Raw genomic sequence first — 15,446 nt, forward strand, 5'->3', positions numbered from 1 at the left:
CGATGCCTGGCTGATGGGGCATTGCCTGCCCCATTCCTCCGCTCTGCCTGGAGCACCAGGGGCCTGCTGCCACCCTGGGCTCAGGGACACCTCCAGCCAGACACCCGCTGCCCTCCAGACAGTACAAATAACAGCACTTGGGACAACACACTCAGAGCTTTGAAGCTTTTGAAGAAAAGGGAAAGGCTGCGATGGGTTCAGGGTCAGGACCCCAATGTTTTTGCTCAGCATCACTGCACGACTCAGTGCATCTGTGGAGTTAGTGTGTTATTATTGCAGGACAAAATCACTTTTAACTCCTTTAATGACATCACTTTATTGCCAGGTTTTGTCTTAGCTATTTAATTTTTTTTAAAGGATCAAATTTTCAAGTTTTGTTTTTTCGCAAGAGCTGAAACAAGCAAGATTTTTTTCATTAAACAAACACAAGCCTCATACAAAACAACAGAGCTGATGGATGGTAATCTTGCCTGCTAAATATGGATCCCATCTGGAAAGGTGAGAAAGCTCTAGATCTTCCTCACTTCCCTGCCAGGGAACATCCCATTCCCCTGACAGCATTTTTTCCAAAGGAAAAGAATGGTCAGGAGAGATTTATCAGCCAGATCTAAGCATGCCAGAAGGGTAGGACCCCAACCTTCATGCATCTGTCCCTCTGAAACTTTGTGTACAGAAATATCACTGATTTCTTGATCAGTTGAAACCGAGTAGAAACAGTGAGAGAGTGAGACACCCACACAGGCAAAGCAGAATTTTGACATATAAGGCAAACTAAAGAGAGGCCAAATCACTGAAACTAAGAATAGCTCATTATTAGTAAAATTGTAAATGAAAAGACAGGAGGGTGGAAAAAAGAAAAAAGATAGAGAATAGCCTTTCCATGGCTTTGGAGGAACAAGAGGCTCAAATCCCAGGGGCTGAATATGGGCGATGGCCTCCTAACTGTATTAAACATCCAGTATGTGCTTGCTTTCCTAACATGTGTACAGAAGGCAAATCATAAAGAAAGAAAAGAAGGAACAGCAGTGCAAAGATGTGACAGTCACGGTGCTCTGTCATGGACGTTGAGAGATCATTAAGGATAAATGGGAGTTAATGATTACCGATGGTGATAATTTGCATGCAATTGCACTGCAGCTCTGCATGGCACTTCAGAAGGATGTTAACGGGTAAAAAATGGAGAAGAAAAAAGCCCAGATCCTTCCCCACAGTCTGCTGTCTAGTTTAGACAAATGTAGAATGTGGAGATAAAGAAATGAAATGTATAAGAAATAAATTAACTTAATTATGCAATGTAAATGCATAATGTGTGAGAGATGTGATGAGAATGAAGAGCTGATCAAAAATTCCCCAATACAATATTTCTTTTCTGGCAAGAAGACACAAAGCTAGATAGAGGCCAACACCATCTCCTCTACCACCACCACCAGCGCAAGGGAACTGCCAGGCAGAAGACTGGTAAGCAATTTTGGGGTTGCAGGTCTGATGACAAGGCAGTACAACCAGCACCCAAGCATCTGGCTGAGTGCCAGCACTCCTACCTTGCGCTGGAGAACCACTTTTCTTTGTGGTTTGCCTGGTGCCTGGTATTTTCCAAGAAGCTCCGTTTTGCAATTCTGCTGAATAAAAACTTTTTTTCTTCAATACTGCTAGAGGTGGGAGAGTGCTACTATAAATTCTGCTTTTACACAGTTTCAAGAAAATCAACTCCATGGGCATTATTTACTTGGTGTGCCCTGTGGTGGGTGTGAAGTTCCAGCTAATTTTCATGACGAGCTTGCAGTAAGTAAAAACACCAGTCTTGCCCCATGCTGTATGTATCTGTACACATGTGGATGCACAGAATCTACGTTTGAGGCCCTCTCAGTCACAAAATATATAATGGGTGTTCATTCTAGGTATTTAAGGTATCTGTCCCCAGAGAGCAGCATTTTGAACCTCCTGGGCTGTGTCTGTACCAACCCTTTTGGGCCATGCCCAGGACCTGGCAGCTGCTTGACCAGGTCAGGCATTTGCTGTGATGTGCCTTAATCTCAACCAGCAAATACCTCTGAATGGATGCCTGGGTTTGGAGATATTGGAGATATTGGAAATATCCTAGAGTTGGGAGAAAGCCAGGACATGTACATATAGGCTGGGTTATGTTAGCATATAAAGTTATTTTTTGGTCTTTTTTACCCTAACAAGCTGGTGAAGAAAACTGAATGGCCACCTTGCAGAGTGCTGATGCAAAGGTTTTCATTTCCAGCCCCAAGCCCTTTGCTTGCAGGAGTTATGATGTGTGTGTAGTGGATAGAAGTTTTTGTCCCCCTGTGGCTTCTGGGATCACTTCTCTTTGTTGAGAGAGGTGCTGAGCTCACACTTGGTTACTCATTTCATTTTGTGAAGTTAATTTTGTTAATTTTGTGAAATCTTTTTAAGGCTTTCCAAAGCAAACTGTAGCTGCTCTTAATGCCTGGATTTGGGCAGAGGAAGCAAGCACGAGAATCCATTCTCTTTGCACAGGTCTGTATTTCCAGGAATGAGGAAAGGAAGGACAGTGCTGCTCACAAACCCCTATGGACACAATTGTGCCTTCATGTAGCTTCATCTGTAATTTGCATGTGTGTGGGCATGTGCATATATCTCATCTCTGTATTTTACATACTTGCAGAAAAACAAACTCTGACCTGACGGACAACTTAAATAATTCTCCATGGCAAGAGCCTCATTTTAAGGTATGATTAAGCCATGCTTGTGTCATCTTGGCCAGGAACCCAGTCTGCTGTGGCCTGGGAAAGCAGGCTGAAGTGCCCGGGCCACTGGCCAGTCCCCCAGTATGCCCACTCAGCTGCCTGCCCTACCCCCTCAAGTTCAACATATTGTAGTGATTTATGATGGTTTCTATTACAAATCAATGGACTTTAGGACTAGACAGCCCCTAGGTCTCAGCTGTGTACGCTGAGCCTGCCGAGCGGCAGCAGGGGAAGTGCATCCCTTCCCTAATGAAGGCACAATGTCTCTCCTGGCTCCTTTCCCAGCAAGGTGAAATACTATCCCCATCTCCCTGGCTATAAACAGTAACTGTGCTGGGAAAGGCTTTAACTCCTACAGTCAGCACAAAAAGCAGAGGAAACCAGGCAGACTGCTTTCCTGAGAAGGACTGACCAATGAGATTCCATTAAAATCCATGTCCAAAGAGAGACTGAGTGGGCAATTGGGCTCTCTGAGGTACCTCAGCTTTGGGGAGCACAACTCCTTGCAACATCAGGGAGATCAAAGGAGGTTTGAGAGCTCGAGAGGTGTCACTGCAGTGTGTGAACTGCATTCCTGCCAAGACCCTCATTAGCACAAAACCTTTGGCACAGTGTATAAATTTAGTTAGTCCCTAAGCTGTGATCCAATTATCTTGTGAGGCAAGGTGATTTGCTCCTCTTGTAGCAAACCTGCAGCCTCAATCAATGAGTACAAGCACAATGAGCCTGAGAAGCTGCACAGTTTAGAGACTGTACTTTTGTCCTAAATTGCTTCTACATTATCTCTGGGAGTCTCAGTAGATTAGGGCCTAATTGCACTCAAGTTAATATACCTGATGGCCCTGTCAAAACCCATAAAAATAAATCTCGAGTTGTATCATGTGACTTTTGCTCAAAGTTGCATGTTCATGGAAACCATACCTGGGTAAATGTCTTCTTTTCTTTGTGGATTTCTCTGCTGCCTCTCCTCTTCAGGGAACTCTGCAACAGAAACAACACTGTGTTATTGATAAGCTAAATACAAAGCCTGCAAGTTTGGCAGGTTTCACCACTATACAATTAATTAAGGAGAGAGAAAGAATATTCTCCTGAACAGCTGGGGATTTAATTTTTCTTAATAATCCTTAAAAGAACAAGATTATAAGGTCCTTATAGGTGATTCTTTTAATGTCCAAAATTTCCCACCAAAATAAGGAATAAAATTAGATAAAACGTCTATGGACCACCACAATTTTTGGCTAAACTTTCTTTTTGCATGGGGCAATGATTCATGTTTGATTAATCCAGGGCAGAAGTCCAAGAATCTTACTCACAGTCGATGTGAAACATGTGGTGGAAACCTCAGAGGAAAGCAGCCCCCCAAAAAATAGGCAAGAACATGCATGTTTAAGCTATGTGGCATAACATTATTTATTAATCCATGCTAGCAAGCATACTGAGGAGTCCAGCTAAAGACCAGATAATTCTCCAGGTATTTTTGAATTTACTTCATAAACCAGATTTCATTGGTTTTGCAAATCTTTATATCCCTTTATAAGAAAATATTTTTAAGACATGGAAATGATGTCAACATCACTGCTTCACTGAGAAATCTCGAATTTCCCAAATGGAAAAGCACAGTGTTCCTGAGAAGTGAGAGGTAGAGCACCATCAGGACGTTACCAATGTTTATTTGTGTGTCAAGACTGGTTTCCAAACTACTGTGAGCTGGGCCTATTTAGAAAAGGCATAAATTTGACACTTATCAGGTTGAGGGGATCAATAGTTATCAGAGAAAAAAAAGGCAGAAAGCTGGGAACTGCTGAGTTTGAATTCAAAGCAGGCTGTGTTGCTCTGTCTATGCCCAGAGCCTGAAGGCCGATACTCCCCAGATCACCCGGATATTCTGGCCTCTTATTTATTACTTCTGTTTGTATTTGCTCTGTGGAGGACAATTTCCAGCTGAGGTAAAGCCTGGGCTGTCATGGGTTGCCCACAGTTGGCAAGATGGGCTGCCCTGCTGCTCTGGTCCATGTGATGGAGCAGTGTCCCGGGACCAGCGCCTGCTCCCGTGTCAGATGGGCTCAATCCCAGTCTCTGTAACCCACACTGACCCAGCACTGCAAACCAGGAGCAAAGAGGAAGGGACAGGAGGGAGAGGCATCCTGTTAATTAGCCAAGTCCAGCCCTGTGCCCAGCCACGAGCTGGCAGAAAACTCTATGTGAGCTCAGGGACCAGCACACACACCACACACAAATCTGAACCAAAAGCTTTCCCTGGCATTGTGGTTTCTGCCTGCTCAGCTGTGCAGCTACTGCACGTTATAATTATTGCACACAAAGACAAATCTCTCCTTCTACTCTTTGTTTTACACAGATAAGTAGTTAAAACCCATTCATACACAGCACCATATGCCCAAGACATACTCAGTTTATTTTTGCTAATCTGCTCTCTACTTTAATCCAGTGATTTCCTATAACTAATGAAGCTGAGTAAGAGAAATGTCTTTTTCTGGATACTGAAACAGTTCAATAAAAAAAGACTTTAAACACTAAAATCATCATATGAAAACCTGTTCCACAAGCTTAGGCAGGATAAACAGTTACTGTTTTCTCTCCCTTTTTTTCTTTTCTTTTTTTAAATGTGGTGTTATTCTAGAAGCAGATATGTAACTGAAAGCAATCACCAGTCAGCAGCATCACTCCTGGGCACACAAGAGGGGTCATTCTGGTTGAATAGAGATGGGGCATAGCCCTGGTCCCCACATGTGACTTCTTTTCCATGTGACTTCAAGCAAGAACAATTTGGATGAAAGGAGGTTGTCTGGATACGGCATTTAATTTGTAAGCCCTTAGAGTCAGGGATGAGGCTATCAGTTTCTGTAGAGGCCTCAATGCCCAGTTGCAGCAAGTAGCTACTCATCATGCTAAAAATGAAAAGCCTTGTGCCAAATGCTAAAAACCTCTTGCTCTTACCTGTAGGTAAAAGGTTTCACTTGGACAAATCCAGCTTGAGAAGCTAGGGGATACAAACACATGGACTATGGTGTGCAAGATAAAGTAATAAAGACTTTGCTGTGTAGTATGGGACAATACTGGGAAAACAAGGGGAAGGAAATTAAAATTAAGGTAGATGACATTGATGACAGGCTGAGCAACAGGTAGGTAGCAATCCAGCTTTGGAAACTGTAAGCTCCACTCCTCACTGAAACAATTAATTTCACAGATCCAGACTAACAGGTTTGTAACATATTGCCTTAGATGAGGCCTCATTTTATGCATTTTCACACTGCGCTGTTTGGATTTGCATAAGAACAACTTTGTAATCAGTGCTCAGGTGGGAGCTTTGTATTTCCATAAGGCAGAGACTCAACCTTAGGCTGAGTCTGTGCTCGGTGTAAGAAAAAGATGGGAACATTTACCTTTGGGGACTGCCAGTGGATTACAGGGAGAAACCTCCCTCACATGGATCAGTGGAGGATTTGAACACAAGCATGGCAACAAGGCACTGCCTGCCCATAGGCCCTACATGAAAACAAGGCAGTGCCTCCATTTCAGCACAATGGGACCAGGCTGCACTTGTGGATGAAACACCAACCCATACAGCTGCTGCTGCTAAAAGTAGGGGAATGTGCTACAACCTGAAATTATTTAAAATTCAAAATGGTCCAATAAATGAACATTTCTCTTTGATGTACAGGATTTTGGCATCAGAAGCTGATATGAATTAATGCTAAAAGGAACATTTCTATACTACTTTCTATACTCAAGAGACCAGCCAGGGTTGGCTGTCTACCAAGAAGTCTTTCAATGATGGTTAAACGAGATTTTATTAGTCCTTTGGTTAACAGAGTCTCTTAAGGAAGTGGTTACTTGTGCAGGTATTTCCTATCTCTACACTTTCACTGCAATTTATTGATGGACCTCTTGGCTACCAAAGAAAGCTCAAGTATGGAGGCCCAGAGTTTTAAAAGTTAAACTTCCCAAAAGATTATTAGGTGTAGGGATTACAGTATTAACAGTGGAAAGAGACACAATGATTTTTACTTTCCCTAGGAGCCTAGCAGGGATGGGAAAAGGGAATTTGCATTTTCTGGTGAATTCCATTTTTAACAGGTCAAAGAAGAGTCCTGCAAACTGAACAGTGAAAGTGAGCAGTGAAACCCACGTGGGGGACAGCAAGCAGGAGTCAATGCACTGGAACTTGTGGTTGGGCAAAATATGGAAATAAAATTTGAGTTAAGAGCAATTGTACATGTAAACACATGATAGACTTTAAGTTTTCGTACTGAAGCAAGTGCCAAGCAGGATGAGAATAGAGCTACAAACAGGTGTTGGAAGAGAAGGATTTGGAAAATGAGAGAACCAAGAGTCCCTAAGAGCTGCCATCCTGTCACTTTATTCACTGCTGCTGAGAGGAGCAAGTAATTTGGGTGGCAGTCTGATATCTGCAGGCAAGCGTGGGCTTGCTATCATATGTGCGTCAAACTGAACCTGCAAAATTCAGTAGCCAGTCACTGCAGTGACAATGTCTGCAACTCAAAAACAGAGAGGCTGGATTGGAAAGTCCAGCCCTGAAGGCAGTTTCTATTACTGTGATGTGTGAGGAATTATACACGAGCATCACTGGCGCTTATGAGCTGTATAAATAATGTTCTGTGCCAGTGATGGTTTGCTACTCATTGCTTTGAAATGGATAATCACAATTTTCATTTGCATGCATTAGAAGATACTGCCTGTGAGGGACCTGACAGTATTTTAAAAAAATTATGCACAATTGACAGAATCCTCTTGCTCCAATTCCAGCAATAGGTGATGCAGACCACTTGCAGATTACCAGGAATTGCAAGGCCAACAGCTTCAGAGCTGCACATTGGCATTTCATAACAATAGCTGTTGGGGCCTCTCATGTTCAAGAATGAACAAACCATCCAGAGGGACATAATCTCTGCCCCACAGAATGTGACTCATCAAGAGGTCCTGTCAATGGACTGACTTTTTCATAGCACTTACTCTCCAAGAAACACCAGTGGTTTAAATGAAGGTAATTCTGCTTGGCATCTATGTGAATCAGAAGAAAACCAGATCCTCTTGTTAACAGATGGTCAGAGGGTGGATTTATCCCCAAGATATGTAAACCAGTGTTCATTAACTGCACCACTAATCAGGAACACTTCACTGTGAGCGTTTTCCAGGCACTGTGCAGGACTGCATATGAAGATTCTGTCAGGAGATAAAAAAGGATGGGGATCTCCATGTTCCTTCTCCAGCAAACCCCCTCCACACAAATGAAGCTCTGCTGGCCACTGCACACTGTTTCCCTCTTATCTTTTTGCAGCTTTGGACTTGCCAGACCCTGCCACTGAGGACGTGCATGATTCTCCTTCATCTCACTGTTTCAGAGCTCTCCCCGTTTGTCCAGTCTTGCAGGTAAAGGAAAAAACCCTTTGTGAAGAGGTCTGACACTCTTAAATCAGTGATGAATAAACTCTTCTAAGAAGAAAAAAACCACGTCCTGGACAATGACCAGAACCTGTTTCTTTAGAAGGGGCAGATTTCAGCTATCACACTGCGCTGTTCTTTTTTGTTACCAGCCCATTTGGGAAAAGGCAGCATTTCCCATTTCTGTAACAGTATCATTTATTTAAGGTAGGACAGGGTGACTTTCTGTTCTTTCTTTAGACCTGAAGTGTCTCTAAGTCCCAAGTATTCGACTGAAGATCTGCTTTGCTGCCACCCCATTCTTCTGTATTTCAACAGCTGCGCAGTGAAAGTACAGCTTTTTCATTGTGAACTCTTGTACATATCTACAGGATGGTTAATGGAAATGGAAAGTACAATGAAATTCTAATTGCTTTTCAATTGCTGTAGGCCCTTGAAAAAGATATCTCACCAGTCCCTGATAAAGCTGGGCTTGACGCAAGTGATCTGTATCTCCATTCATTCCCGTGTGCGTTTCCTTTGCTAGAAACCTCTAAATACCGCGATACTCATCATTCACATGACCTAGCAAAGCAAGCCATGTCTGAAATATCATAAGCATTACAATTCAGGATAAAAGACATCCCTTGAGTAAAAGAGCAGCAAAGCACACTAGCTTTCAGCACCAGCTTAAATTTCCCTAACGCTGCATTACTCTATTGTGCTCAGCTTATGAATAGGAGCCTCTTTCTTTTGCCTCTCACTGTGAACACACCACACTGTCTGTCTCATGTGGCTTCCTGGTGCCCTTCACATGCAGGCTGTGATATTAGCTGCCTTGGTGTTTACAAATAATGTGGTGTGACAGGTCTGGGAGCATGCTGGGGAGGGAAGCAGCAGGGTTGCACCTGCTGTCTGAAGCCCTGGAAGGTTAGACAGAAGCTCTTGGGAGGATGGGAGACAGCTGGGCTGGCTCTGTGTTCAGCTCACAACACTGAGCCATTTCACTTAAAATTTGGTCAGTGCAGGCTGATATGGGGACCAGAAACCAATATATTAATTCTTATTAATAAAATAATTACTAAATAATTACAGAAATAATTGGTAAAAAATATAGAAAAGATAATTGTTATCAATAGAATAAAATAAATTCTGCAAGAGACAGCTGAGATCCTAACCATGTGTAGTGATCCTAATGTGATAGTGATCCTAACGTGTATCTGCCCAAACATTTCCGAGTAACTTGTTAAATTCATTAAAATATATTTTAAAAGTCCCTGTCTGTCCCATTTTGTTAAGTTATAGTTTCATATACATTTTATTACAATTTTATTACTTTTGTCACAATACATAAAGAAAATTATAACACACTGAGATCAGACTTCTCTTTCTTAGGGAGGTGTCTTATTTCTGGTGAAGGAGACAGGAAAGAAGCCAGGCGGATGACTGCAGCTAGTGCTGCTTTTCCCCCTCCTGCTACACTAGTAGAGTGACACTGATGTACCAGGAGCAAACATCCCTCTGAATGGGGATGAACCTCATCACCCCTCCACTTGTGCAGCTGTTGAATGTGAGTTCTGCACAGCACACTGTGCCCATTCCTTCACCGTGCACCACAGGCAGGTGTGCTAACCCTCTGCCTGGGCACCTCCTGAGCCTGAGGAGGGAACCACTGCCACCACATCCCTCACAATCCTGCCAGGCAGGAGCAGCATCCACGCCAACCACAGCAGCAGGCTGCTGCCAGCCCTCTGCTGCTCCAGCTCCCACCACACTGTGGTCATAATGCCCAAGGTAACCATCACTAGGACCCCTTGCCCTCTCCTCCCCACTGGCACAGGAGGCAGAAGCAGCAACCCAAATTCCTCTGCATCAGCTGAGCTGCAGGGACCAAGCACCAGCCTGCAAAAGGGAGCCATGTCAAGCTGCACCCCTTTGGGAAAGAACTTGTGGAAGAGTCAGGCTTAATCCGAGTGGTATGTGCTGCACTGACACTGCCTGAGCCCTCCAATTACCTCGTTAGTGTAATCCCCGAGCAGACAGCCCGTGAAAAATGGGCTGGGCACTGTGTACACACAGAAACAGACCTGTTCTGGAACAACTTGGCAACAGGAATGGTGCTCACAGTCAGCCACGAAACCCCACAGAAAGACACACGCCTGGTGCTCACAGCCCAGGCACACCTCAGCATGCCCAGAGGGAAACAGCATCTCTCACTGTAAGGGCAGGCACCCTGCCAGCCCCTTGGCCAGCAGTGGCAGTTTGGGCTCCCTTCTCTATGTCTCTGGACCAAACAGGCATTGTAAAACTCGCTGAGAAGATGAAACAACTTGTACAACCATTTTAAAGACTTCTTCTTCTCTCTTGTGATGATTCTTACTGCAGTAGCCTGAGCAAAATAGACAATGCTGGAAAAAGCCTCCCCTGACATACCTGCCTGCCATCCACCATCCACCTGGCACTGCTTGGCATCACCTGCTCACCCAGTGCTAAATGCAAACTGCCCCAAAAACAGAGGTTGACTGTCCTCCCCTCCTGTTCTTCATGAAAAAAATGCTTCCCCAGAATGCTTTACTGAATGTCACTGCAGGCCAGGTAGTGCTCAGAGATGGGATTGGAAATTACATTCCCAAAGGAAGACAGTATGAGAGCATCTGTTGCTGGTCACTGCATACCCTGTAGCACAGCTGACCTATCACAAGCATAAATGTTTGTTTGTTTGTTTGTTTGTTTCCAGCAGAAGGGTAAGTAAGCAGTATATACCCAGGGAATAGACACCTGCTGTCCAGTTGCAGAGGTAGAGTCTGCTAATTCCCTGCACCAAGACCTTTTAGAAAGTAATACTATGTAAGCTGGCAGTCCCATTATCAGGACAGACTTCCTGAAGACTGGAGGAACGAACTGGAGAGTTTGACAGTGAGGGGACAAAGCAGAGATAGACCTGATTTGGACATTGCTGATAAACAGGAGGAGCAGAGCTGAGTAAAGCTCCAAACCCGTACTAGGTCAGGAGGTTACTGCAACCATTGACAAAATTGGGAGGGGGAGAAAACACACAGCTCTGCAACCTCTGTTCTGTTCAAGGTATGGGCCTAAAGAGCAAATTTCACATAACCTAGAAAAAAGAAGATTTTTGGAAATCTTTTTGCAGAGAAAGATATTCACACCTGCACAACATCTGTGCTGTCCACACTAATAGATCAACAGCCACAGGATTGTTCTTTACATTGGGGATGGAAAGGAAAATTTTCCTTGAGCAGACAACCGTGAGTACAAGCATCTTCAATCTCCCCTGGATTAGAGCAATTTGCTGTTTCTATGAAGTATTAAATGAAATTCTAAAGAAGCAGAGAGATTAAAGGCCAACTTCAATGATCCCCAACAAATATATCCCAGACAGTCTTTGTAATCCTCAGCTGCCCTTCTATTATTTCACAATTTTAAGGACATTGCACTCTGAAAAAGGGGCTTATAAAAACAGAGCAAAAAGACAGCAAATTCACATTTGGATAGCTGCTGACATTTTTGAACTTTGGATAGCTGCTACCCGTGGTGCACTTTCCTATAGGTCATTCAATGCATACACCAATTTACTGCCAGGTAATGGGTCACCCCCAAGACATTCATATTCAGCAAGCCATAGGAGTCACAGTTCAAGCCCAAATAAAGATAGTTCTGCTATAATGAACAAGGCCATCAATTACAGGAATGAAATTCAAGCCAGAGTGTGGCACTTGTAACCAAGAAACAGTGAAAGCAGGGCAGAAAAAGAGACAAGAAGGGGACAGAGCTCCTCCAAGCATGTCAGTGCAATGTCCACCCACTCTCCCAGCATATTCTGTGAAGGAAGAGTTGCCCTCATGGGGGAAAAGTGCTAGGCTATCTATGTGCCAGACTGCAGCTGGAAATGGACAGGAGGGAAAGAAATTGTTAGGAGAGCATGTAATTGCAAAATCTGCAGTTCCTTAGTGAAACCAGTCCACAAAGATGTGTCAGCAGCGACCCTGTAAATATCAAATGAAAAACTCTACATGATTGATATAACTTCACAAAAATGTGCTTAGAAAGGAGTATGACAAGCCCAAGTGGGAACACAGTGCTTCAAACACCAAAATTAAAAATGCACAGAAAAATTATTAATATTCCATAAATGCTAACAGCTAAACTGTTATGAAGTATGATTTTGAGGAGACCTCAACCTGTGCAGGTATCTGAGTTACCCTTAACTATTTTGCCAGCTCCTGGGGCTGGACTGTGATTGCCTGGGAATCTCTTTGATTGCCCCTGGGGAGCTGGGGTGGCTCTGCAAAGCATGCAGGGGCTGCTCTCTCTCATGCTACTGCTGCTTTGAAGCCTAAAATGAGCTGCCTCAAGCTCCTTGCTGGGATTCAGGGTGTCTGCCTGTGGATAGAGAAGGCTGCTCTGACTCTGTGGACAAAAGCATGAAATTAAAGACAAATTGTGCATTACTGGGTGTTATGTGGGAAGCCAGACCCAGGAGAGGGTCTCAAAGGTCTCAGACCTCTGAGAGATGGGTGAAAGCAGGGCTTGGGATAATGCTTCTTGGTTTGCTCTGCAGCTCTTGGGAAGCACAGACAACTTTTCCATGCCTTGACAGGGGAGCTGGCTGCTCTCAGCCTCCCCATTGCACAGCCTCAGTGCCTCAAAGAGCTGGTTTCTGGGGAGGCAATGGTGCTCAGCACTTGCCCAAAGGAGGAATTCACAGCTCCAACTTTGTTGCATTCATCCCTCTCTAAATTCATCTTACTGGGGGCCTAAGTCCTCCACTTTGTTTTGATACAAACTTGTTACAAATGACAACGTTTTATCTGTTTTCTTTTTCAGCGCAGAACAGAAAGAAAAAGAGGATGACCCATTTATAATCCCTCAAATGAGGAAAAGAATTCATTTCCAGACTTATCTGAGAACTTATCCCACTGTTTTCTTCTCTGCCTTCCTTGCTAATATCAAAACAAGCACAAGAAGTCTAAAATAGTAACATGGGTGCACTTAAAAAAACCCAAACCCGACCCTCCAAACAAAACAATAATCACAGCACATTTGCATGCTCTTGTGTGGGGTGAGCTGCAGTCACACAGCCAGGGTTGGTTTCAGGAGCTGTTTCTGGATAAGAAGAGTTCTACCCTCCAGAAACTGCAGGATCCACCGGAGCAGCGCAAGGTCACCGCAGCCATGATCACCACAGTCCCAAGACAAGGCAGTGAGCAGGAAGGGACCATGTCTGCACTGTCAGGCAGCTTGGGAAACTTGTACCGTTCCTCTTCTTTTGAGGGAATGAATCTGTAACCCCAGTCACACTGCATGTGGTATTTTTATTATGAAATTATTATGATAACAAATGAAGACTGACAGCTATTGGGTCCAACCCCAAGTATAGAATAAAATATGAAAAAGGTGAGCAGCACTGTTGACTTCACCAATCCCTGAAAAAAAGATGCCAGTCTGTGTCCTTGGTTGTAACCACACACCAAAACAGGAGGGAAGAGCTTACGGATCCCTTTGCAGAGCTTGCTGCTGTTGCTGCCTAGTGAAAGAGCTTTCTGAAGATGATTTGCAAACCAGCTTCTGAAAAGTCATTTTTAGACTGTAACTCCAAAGACCTTCTAATCTCTGTGCACCTCTCATGCTGAAGCACATCAGAGCAGGAACATCCTGATGTGCTTTGTATTTGATTTGCCTACTCCTAGGAACCGCTTCCTATGTGGAAAGCTTTGCAAAAGCATTCAGGTTGAGCAAAGCAGCTCCTGCTGGGGACTGCAGGCTGGGAAGATAATCAGGGGAAATATCCTTTTATTATACTTCTTAACCAAAACATAAAGTAGCACTTTGATTTTCTTACTATAAATCAGCATATGAAGTACAGGATTTTACCATATACAAATGGGTAAATACCTGATACCAGAGCGGAATTTAATTCTCTGCCAAAATCATACCCATCTCTACTTCTCTAATGCCTTTTAAAAAACCAAAAAGTCTCACATTTTCATTAACTTCAGTGAGGCTTGGACTAAGGCCTCAGGCAGCATAAGGCTCTCATTGTCTCCACTGAAACAGAAGTTTGTAGGGGACCAGGCATCATTCAGGGGTGGCTGCAGAGAGGTATCTAATTAGGAACAACTAATCCACGATTACTGTTGTTCTGCTGTGATTAAAAGTGAGGCAGCAGGGATGCCTGATGAAAGGAGGCGACCAGGTCACATCCTGAAGCCCTACCAAGGTCTGACAGGCGAGGATACAAATCTAGGATTATTCTACAAAGCCTGAAGAAAAAGAAAGTGCAGATTTGGTAAGGGACTTGATAAATCTTCACCTTTTTTCTCTGACTAGCAAAGCAAAGCAAAAAAGGAAAAGAAGAACGAAAACTTCAAACCACAAGCTAAATATTCTTTCTTTACCACTGGTCAATGCAAGAACTGACAAAAAGGTTTCACTCTTCCAGGAATAACAAAATGGAAATGCCTGGGCTAGATCAGTGGAAGAGCTTTTGAACTGAAACATGGCAGCTAATAGCAGAATAGGCTTTAGACCAGCCTGGCTGCAGGAGAATAATGACTATGAATAATATATATGCATTAGAGTGAATAATGACAGCCCTGGAGAAGGACTGGCAGAGACCAACAATTTTTTTTAGATCATAATTTCTCAGATGACAGAAACTATTACCATGAGGAAATTATTGCACTTTTCATTTTTCTAATTAAAACACAAAAACTGCTTCTCTCTACTACTTAATTCACTGCTGGCTCTTTCTTTCTGCCTCTTTGGCCACCTGGAAAAAGCATCTCCTCATAGGTAAACTTTTTTTAGCTGAGGGCCCAAATTCAAAGGGTGCTGCTGTGTCAGTGCCTAAAGTGAGGGCAAAAATAGCTGTGTTAAGGATTTCCACAGCAAAACAACCACATAATTTGAATTCTTGGTGGTTCTAAAGCAGCATGTTAAGGTCACTACCTGGGTACACGCTCTGCCTACTGACCAAGAAGTAAGGAGAATAAAACTGCTTGTGGGACTGATCTTCCCATGTGCCTGCTCATGAACAGGGCCAATTTTACATGATTATAGGTTTTATGGAGGATTTTGATAAAATGTTTATTTCTAGTCTGTTCTTAGAAGTCTCAGTGTGATAATTTTTTGCTTGTTTGAGAAACCTGAAGTCCCTGGATCCTTTTGTAAGCTCTTTTCTAAGATCCTACCAGTCGTGACACCTAAAATATTGGGAGGGACAGACAAAATAAAACCACAGGCAATTAGCAGCTGGTCTCCAGCAAGGCATCACTTCTACCACTTACTTCT

General features: G+C 43.5%; 1 protein-coding gene across 11 annotated transcripts in view; it reads right to left on the reverse strand.

The window, feature by feature from the left end:
* The window catches only part of MTCL1 (microtubule crosslinking factor 1), a 103,119-nt gene that overhangs the window by 44,792 nt on the left and 42,881 nt on the right, over window positions 1–15,446 (reverse strand). For 6 of the 11 annotated variants that reach the window (XM_074548651.1, XM_074548633.1, XM_074548625.1 and 3 more), the window contains exons 4-5: window positions 3,657–3,716; window positions 1,542–1,619 (exon numbers count right to left, since the gene is read on the reverse strand). In XM_074548651.1, coding sequence (XP_074404752.1) covers window positions 1,542–1,619; window positions 3,657–3,716 — 138 coding nt within the window. The remainder of the gene's footprint in view (window positions 1–1,541; window positions 1,620–3,656; window positions 3,717–15,446) is intronic. The other 5 variants (XM_074548646.1, XM_026793208.2, XM_074548665.1 and 2 more) reach the window with 2 other exon arrangements.

Source organism: Zonotrichia albicollis, chromosome 1, assembly GCF_047830755.1.
Source record: "Zonotrichia albicollis isolate bZonAlb1 chromosome 1, bZonAlb1.hap1, whole genome shotgun sequence".
Taxonomy (NCBI): domain Eukaryota; kingdom Metazoa; phylum Chordata; class Aves; order Passeriformes; family Passerellidae; genus Zonotrichia; species Zonotrichia albicollis.